Consider the following 8793-nt stretch of genomic DNA (forward strand, 5'->3'; position numbering starts at 1 on the left):
TTATTGAAAGTTTTTCACAATACCAATGCATTCTAAAGAGACATAATATGACATATAATATAAACGGATTTATTTTGTTTATCTTGTTCTTGACCATGACCACCAATAAGGTTGGGATCTTTTAAATTGATCATTCAGTTTTCACAAACCCATGCATGGTTTCCGAATTAAAAATGGCTTCAAATTACAACACATTGTATGCAGGATGGCATTAACGAATTTTCTCGGTAGCAAGAACTGCTTTCTTTGGTTGATAACTAATGTTGAAAAATGAATGACGTAACATCTGCATTGTATAGAAAAATAACTAAGGAGCAACATGATGAGCTATGTATTTCCTTATTCTTCTTTCTTTGTTTTTAAGAGGCATTGAACTTTGCAGTTCATTCGCCTCTATGTATTTCCTGCTGCTCTGTTCTTATTTTAAAGGGCTTTAATCCGAAGGTCATTCGTCCATGTATTTACTGTTGGTTTTTCAGAACGCTTATAGCTCGTTTATTTCTCGACAGATCGTAGAGTTCGTCTCCAAAATCTCAGTTCATTTTTATTTACTTTGTTTGCGGAAACTACAAATCTTACAATTCATTCGTCTCCGAAACACGGAAACAGTTTAAGGTACGGTAATGTGCTCAATAGTGAAATATATGATAGTGAATGAGCTGATGACCACCTATGTATCCCCTATCACAGCCATCATTTTGATTGTACGATATGTGCATACGCCGAAAGATGCCCGGCGTTGAACATTTAATAAGTACAAAGCCTTCGGAAAAAAAATCAAGAATTAACTACAAGACAGCGAGAAAAAAATGAGAAAGTTTGTAATAAAAAACGCAAAAACACAACACCAAAGGTGCTTTGCAGAACCCCCAACATATTCATGAAGAGTAAACAGTAAACTAATCCATTTTTCAGGTAGATAGGTAGGCATTCACGTAGCAGAAGAAAATAAAACAATATATTTAAAATATATATTTAGCAAAAACTGTCCCCTTTGTATAGTCCTACGTCACTCCGGTTATGTCCCCGACATTACCCACCCGTCTTTTTTATAACGTGGAGTCTTTGTGATACTAAATTCGAATTGCTTAAGGGGGGGCATTGTGTTTCGACTAATTTGATAAACGCTCATTGTTGTAAACGAGCCAAAAAGCAACAACAGGTTAAATAAAATACGGACTGTTTCTAATTGTGAAATGATTGTAAAAAGGGAAATTCCTTTTGGCGAAACCTGGTGATCCAAACCCATTGAAGAAGGCCGCGCCTTCAACTTCGCGCCTTCCAAGAATCCTCAGGAGAAAACGAACCGGTGGAAATCCATATCCCGAAATCAGAAGGAGTGGGTGAGGAAATTTGTGTCCTCACCGCCCTCCCCAGACACCCTGTTATTGTCCTTGTGCACATGTGATGTCCCTTAGATTTAAGTAAAAGCTCAATATACAAATAAATTGTTTAAATGTAAATCTGTAGTTCACTAAAAAAGTTTTTCGTCATGTCGTTATGTTAGGAGTAAAAGTCTTGAATATAATGTGATCCTGTAATCGTTCTTTTATTGTATTAAGGTTTTACGTTATCCGTGTTCGGAATTTAATGTCGGGAATTTTTTTTTTGTTTTCCGTCGTTTTCAGAGTCCTTCTCAGGTGTTTGGCGATTTTCTTGGAGCTTCCTGCGGGTGTCTTCTGTCAGCCTTCGCTGACTGGAATTCGTATAGGTCGATTGTCCTCCGATCCTTATAAAAGGACACAAATTAGGCCTGCGTGTTAGGCCTCTAGCTGTGCAACGAACGCGGCGATTGGTCCTCGAAAGAGGTGGCGCTTAAGCCAATCACTTAAGAGAGGTCGGGTGGGAAAGCTAAGAAGTTAGCCGAGCTGGCCGTAGGTTCCGGGTTGTCTTTGGAAACCCGGTCCGCTACACCCTCAACTGACCATCTTTGTGTGTTATTCTAGCTACCACGTCCACGCAACAATCATCATGTGACGGTAATCCCAGCCATTTAACGCTCACCTTTTCGGTCTGCTGCATCTGTAATTGGCACTATTAATAACATAACAATGGAAGCCTCGTATCTACAGTCCCACTGTGAACAGTCCAACAGTGAACATTCGAATAATAGAAATATTCTTACGCCGAAAAAGACCACATGTGTTGTGTACCGATAGAATAGGAATTCTCTTACGTTTGAATGGCTACTGTGTAATAGATAAAAAAAACAAATGTCGATCATTGGTCCTTCGAGCCGGAAAGACGTCGATAGGAATCCGTCTATCCGGCCCTTTCGTACTTTCAACGTAATTGTGGAACAATATCGTTGGCTCTACTTACGCGGCTTCATTGCGTAATAGGACAATAGACTACATTCATCGCATTGTGATTCCCTCACAAAGGCTTCACCATAATACAATTGGAAGGATCATCGTACGCCAAATACTGTTCACAAGGATAATTGAATCAATATTCAAGGCATTCCGTTTGCCTTGAGAAGGTAATTAGCGTTCCTTTTCAATAATTTTTCCTGTCCGTTCTGCGTGGTCTTTCGCTTGCAGATCATTTCGCTTTATTCCACGATGGCGACGAGAGCTGAACGTAAGCTTCGGGGATTGAAGAATCGTAAACGCAGTATACTGGCATCGTTTGCGTGCATCACAGAATTCGCCGACAATTTCCAAGCAGAATATGATGCACTGGAACTTCCGGTTCGTTTAGACAACCTAGCTGCATTATGGACGGAGTTTAACTCAGTGCAGTCCGAATTGGAGGTTTTGGAAGACGTGGATGAAGTAATGGATGCGTATCTGAAGGATCGCACCGAGTTCGACAGATGCTATTACCGCACTAAAGGTAAACTTCTTCAGTACAGTAAGGAATTACCTGGTGAACAGAAAGCACAAAACCCACAACATGATCCTCCTCCTCAAATGAGCCATATAAAACTACCAGACATCAAGTTACCCATTTTCAGTGGAGAGTTTGAGAGTTGGCTAAATTTCCACGATTTGTATTATTCACTCGTTCACTCTTCAACAAATTTATCAACGATTCAGAAGTTTTATTATTTACGGTCTTCCTTGGCTGGCGAGGCTTTAAAGGTATTCCAGACAATACCAATAACTACGGATCACTATCCTGTTGCATGAAAGATGCTCGTTGACCATTTTTCAAACCCACGACGTCTGAAGCGTATATACGTTCAGTCACTGTTTGAATTTTCCACTATAAATAGAGAAAATGCTGAGGAATTACATTCACTCATTGAGAAATTCGAAACCAACGTACGAGTGTTGAAGCAACTAGGCGAACAGATCGAACATTGAGACGTGCTTCTGATTCAACTGCTTAGTACGCGATTAGATCCAGTCAGCAGACGAGATTGGGAAGAATTCGCAGAAACCCTGGAAAACGTCACCATCGATGAAATTGTTAAATTTACGCAACGTCGGGTCAACGTACTTCAGTCAGTCGTTATTAAAACTGTCGAAGTTTAGTTAGCGGAAAAAGAGTCTTCATTCAACGCTCGGGGAATCACGGATCATTCCAAAATGGATCACGTGATTGTATAGTATGTTCTGGTCAGCACTTTATTTATTGTCGAAAATGTCCGCAGAAGAGAAAGAACGATTCATTCGACGTAATCAGCTTTGCCGTAATTGCCTGCGTCGAGGTCACGTTTTAAAGGAATGTCCATCAGAGGGCAATTGCCGCAAATGCGGTGGACGACATCACACCCAACTGTGTAATTCTCAGAGATCAAATATATCGAAACAAACAGTATCAAATCAATCATCATCAGCCACAAATCAACCCAGTCACTTGAAGAGGAACGAATATTCTTTATCATCAACACCCGCAGTGCATACAGGAATCACGAATTGTATAAAAAATGATAACGTTAGTCGCAGAGTTCTACTAGCCACAGCAGTTGTCCTGTTAGTAGATGATAATGGTGGTGAGTTTCCTGTTCGAGCCTTACTGGACTCTGGAAGCGAGTGTTGCTTCGTTACGGAACGTGTGAGTCAGCGGATGCACATAAAACGCAGAAAGATGAATTTACCAATAGCAGGAGTAGGTCGATCCTCAACGCAAGTACGTTTCATGTTCCGGTCGATGCTCAAATCCCGACATAGCGATTATTCTGCTGAGATTGATCTATATGTTCTTCCTCGGGTTACTGTAGACTTGCCTAGTGTCTCAGTAGACGTATCAGCATGGAACATTTCAAACGGAATTCAATTAGCCGATCCCTCGTTCTACAAACCGAGTAACATTGATATTATTATAGGGGCAGAGCTATTCTTCGATATTTTCAACCCGTCGGAACGTATATTATTGGGAAATTCATTACCATGGTTAATAAACTCGAAGGCTGGCTGGATCGTCTCCGGTAACACACATCAGAAGTACACAAATATCCCATTTGCATGTAACATTGCTACTACATCAGATCTGCACCGTGATATGTAGCGTTTTTGGTCCATCGAAGATGATTCGATGAAGGCATTCTCACCTCAAGAAACAGCGTGTGAAAATTATTTCGCGTACACGACATCTCATGAACCAGATGGTCGATACACGGTTCGCCTTCCTTTCAAAAAGGAATTTGTGCACAATCTTGGAGATAATAAACAAACCGCTCTTCGCCGTTTTCGGCACATTGAAAGCCGCTTCAATCGAAATCCAACTCTTGCCAAGGAATACCGAGATTTCATGGACGAGTATTTGAGACTCGGTCATATGCAACAAATTGAAGAAGTTCAAACTACTACACCATCTTCATTCTTTCTTCCACATCATCCGGTCATCCGTGAAGACCACACAACGACCAAGGTTCGCGTCGTGTTCGACGCATCGTGCAAGAGTGCAACTGGTTTGTCATTGAATGACATCCTGGAAGTTGGACCAGTAATCCAGGACGATCTACGCTCAATTGTTATGAGATCGCGGTTGCATTCTTTTTTACTGATTGCAGACACAACAAAAATGTTTCGTCAGATAAATCTCCACCATAAAGACACATCTTACCAAAGGATATTTTGGCGTTCCTCATCATCGGAGCCAGTTCGAATGTATGAGTTAAAAACCGTCACGTATGGCACTGCATCAGCCCCATATCTTGCCACTCGCGTACTCAAACAGTTGGCGAAGGACGAGGAACAAAATTATCCACTTGCATCCAGAGCCACACTGGTTGACTTTTACATGGATGATTTCGTTTCTGGTACAAGCACTATATACGAGGCAATCGAACTCCAAAACCAGATGGATTCCATGTTCAAATCTGCTGGCATGCAACTCCGAAAATGGGCATGCAACTCATCGGAATTTTTAAAGCATATTCCTGAAAACAATCGAGCATTAGAATCATCTGTTGACCTTGATAAGGACAAGTCGATCAAAACATTGGGTTTGCATTGGGAACCCATGACTGATAGATTGAAATACATCATACAACTGGAGCCCGACGATGTTACACAGCCAATAACGAAACGTACAACGCTTTCTTGCATTGCGCGGATATTTGATCCGTTAGGATTAGTCGGCCTGGTGGTGGTTACTGCAAAAATATTTATGCAGATTTTATGGAGTCTGAGAGAGAAAAATGGAAAGGTATACGACTGGGATTGCGAATTGCCCGCAGACATTAAAAATCAATGGAATACATTCTACATGCAATTGGATCGTCTTAACGAATTGCGTATCGAACGACAAGTGCTACTTCCGGATGCAACTTCTATCGAAATGCATTTTTTCTCTGACGCTTCTGAGCACGCTTACGGAGCGTGCGTATACTTACGCACAACAAACAGTTTAGGCGAAATCAAGGTTGCACTTCTTACGTCACGTTCCAAGGTGTCGCCACTGAAACAATTAAGTATCCCACGCTCGGAATTGTGTGAAGCTTTGATTGCCGCAGAATTGCATCAAAAGGTTTTGGATTCCTTACGTCTGGGAATAGTGACCAATTTCTGGGTCGATTCAACGACTGTGTTGAGTTGGTTAAAATGTATTCCTTCTACATGGACCACCTTTGAGGCCAATAGGGTCTCCAAAATCCAACATGCCACTCCCAACTGCAAGTGGAGTCATGTTGCTGGCAGCGAAAACCCTGCTGATATTATTTCGAGGGGACTCTCGACGACGGAGTTGATCACTAGTAGGCTCTGGTGGGAAGGTCCTCAGTGGTTAGTACAAGACAGAAAATTCTGGCCTGTGCAAAAACCTATAGGTCTTGGTGATTCACAAATATCCGCCGAAATCAGAAAGTCCACACATTCTGCTGCTGTGGAACAACAATCGTTCGCCGAAACATGCAAAGTGCAAAGGGATAGCTTCCCTGCAGAATGGAAATCTCTGCAAACAAAGAATATAGTATCCTCAAGCTAACGGCTGAGGTGGTTTCGCCCAGTTCTCACTCCTGAAAATGTTATACGTATCGGTGGTCGATTGAATAATTCCACGCAATCGTACGATTCAAAACACCAAATGATCCTACCAGGAAAACATCCGTTCACGACTCTATTAGTTCGTTGTTATCACGAGCATTTACTCCACGCTGCTGTTAACAACTGTTAACTAACACCATTAGATTACGGTTTTGGATTTTGGGTGGTCGCAGTATTGCACGTCAGGTTGTCCACACATGTGTAACATGTTTTCGGGCCAAGCCGATATTAGTCGAACAGTGTATGGCCGATCTTCCCACTAAACGAGTGACTATCTCACGACCATTCTCCGTTGTTGGCATCGACTTTTGGGGACCGATCCACCTGCAACCTTGTCACCGACGAGATGCACCAGTAAAGGCGTATGTCGCAGTTTTTGTATGCTTCTGTGTCAAGGCCGTCCATTTGGAATTGGTCACCAATCTCAGCACTTCCCAATTTCTTCAAGCTTTTCGCCGTTTTGTTTCCCGAAGAGGACTCTGTTCGGAGATCTATACCGATAACGGCAAGAATTTTGTTGGTGCCGCAAATGAGCTCCGGCGACTGATACGGAGTGATGAGTTCAAGACATCGTTCGCTCATGAGTGCAGTGAAAACCAAATTCACTGGCATTTCAATCTTCCTATAGGATCTCATTTCGGAGGACTTTGGGAGGCAGCAATTAATTCAGCACAGAAGCACTTCGTTCGTGTTCTGGGCGAGAGGAAACTCGCATTCGACGACATGGAAACTCAGATAGAGTGTTACTTAAATTCTCGGCCATTAACAAAGCTGACCGATGACCCATCGGACTTCCAACCCCTTACGCCTGGCCATTTCCTGGTTGGCACGTCACTGAAATCTGTTCCAGATTGCAACTACGAGAACATATCGATTAATCGTCTTCATCAGTGGCAACAAGTTCGGAAGTTGTTCCATGACATTTGGAAACGTTGGCAATCAGAATATTTGTCATCCCTTCAGCCTCGAACAAAATGGTGCAAGCCACCTATTGAACTTCAAAGGAACCAACTTGTTCTGATAATGAACGAAAATGCGCCACCAATGCGATGGCCAACCGCACGCATAATTGAGCTACATCCTGGAAAGGACGGAGTAGTGCGTGTCGTCACACTGAAGACATCAAATGGAATTCTCACTCGTCCCGTGGCAAAAATTTGTATATTACCGATAGAAACACCCTCTGGCAACCCTGCAAAATAGCTGAGCAACGAACAAATGAATGTAACATCATCATCATCATCAATTTTTTATACAATTAATACAACGCCCTCTATCTAGAGGGTCCAGGTGAGAACCTCTCCAATAATTATTTTTCTCAAAAATAGGCTACTGGTTTTTATTTTACATGTGAACGAGTCTACAAGAGGAGCAGCTCCAACGCACCAACATTCTCGGGAGGAAGTCATCTTCAGAAATGGTTATTTCTGCCGGGGCCAGGATGTTCGTAAACTCAAAACTCCTACATCTGCATTGCATCCACGAACCACAACTTTCCACTTCACCCTATCATGGATCAAGCTCATACTCGCCGTTAAACGGTTGACCAGTGATAGTGGTGCGCTTAGGAGGCTGCGAGTAGATTATCTCGGAGAGGACCCTTCAGTGCACGATCAACTATTATCCAACAAACGTTGTGAAATATATTAGCATTCTCATACTTTATTCCGCAATTCCATTTATTATTTATAAGATAAATTAGTTCAAATAAACAGTTTTTGTTTCTGTATACACTTGTTGTGGTACCTAGAATAGATGCAGAATATATTGATCCTGTTCCTGAATCATTCACGTTGAAGGACAATTACGCGCGATATATTACCGTCGCATATCACTCCACTCCTGCTGTCGATCAACAATAACTATCTTCATTTATAAGACTGGCCAATTCAACTTTATTGTTGTGTTCAGGCGCGAAAAATTCAAAAAACTTAAATTCCAGTGTTTCATAACTATAGAACCAGATAGAAAAATTTTCACTCCTTTGCAAAATTCACACCAATTTAACATGAATTGCGATAAGGTTCTAGTTCGTAGGTCATCTTCAGTTCTCAATCAGTTCAAATAACCCATTCAGGGTGGTTTCGACCAAGCTGCCCCTTGTTGTAGTGTGTATTTCGTTCTACGCAGAGGATACTGTTCGTTTAAGCTCTTCAAATCACTCTTACTACTTGTAAGCTGCATCTACTATTCGTACGATCACTCCTCATAAGTTCCTGACAGGGTTTTGATTTGGTAAACAAGCTGACCAGTCCAAAATCTGAAACCCCTATTCATTAAACCTTGCCATGACCTTCCAAATTTTATGAATTGATGCCAAATAACCCAATTATCAAATTGTTTTTTAAGCAAAAAC

The 8793-nt window shown here is 41.7% G+C and overlaps 1 protein-coding gene across 1 annotated transcript; it reads left to right on the top strand.

The window, feature by feature from the left end:
- Positions 1-2222: 2222 nt before the first annotated feature.
- LOC129767198 (uncharacterized) lies at positions 2223-8062 on the top strand. Its single transcript, XM_055767839.1, has 2 exons — positions 2223-2838; positions 7066-8062. Exons 1-2 carry the CDS (start codon positions 2565-2567, stop codon positions 7638-7640), a joined length of 849 nt encoding a protein of 282 aa, XP_055623814.1. The 5' UTR covers positions 2223-2564; the 3' UTR covers positions 7641-8062.
- Positions 8063-8793: the final 731 nt, after the last annotated feature.

The sequence above is a fragment of the Toxorhynchites rutilus genome, chromosome 2, assembly GCF_029784135.1.
Source record: "Toxorhynchites rutilus septentrionalis strain SRP chromosome 2, ASM2978413v1, whole genome shotgun sequence".
Lineage (NCBI taxonomy): Eukaryota > Metazoa > Arthropoda > Insecta > Diptera > Culicidae > Toxorhynchites > Toxorhynchites rutilus.

Excerpts from the sequence above, each read along its gene's own strand:
- LOC129767198 (XM_055767839.1), top strand. The coding sequence starts at position 2,565 with ATGGCGACGAGAGCTGAACGTAAGCTTCGGGGATTGAAGAATCGTAAA. Across the intron at positions 2,839-7,065 it reads ATGCTATTACCGCACTAAAG|GATCTCATTTCGGAGGACTT; the intron begins GTAAACTTCTTC and ends ATCTTCCTATAG.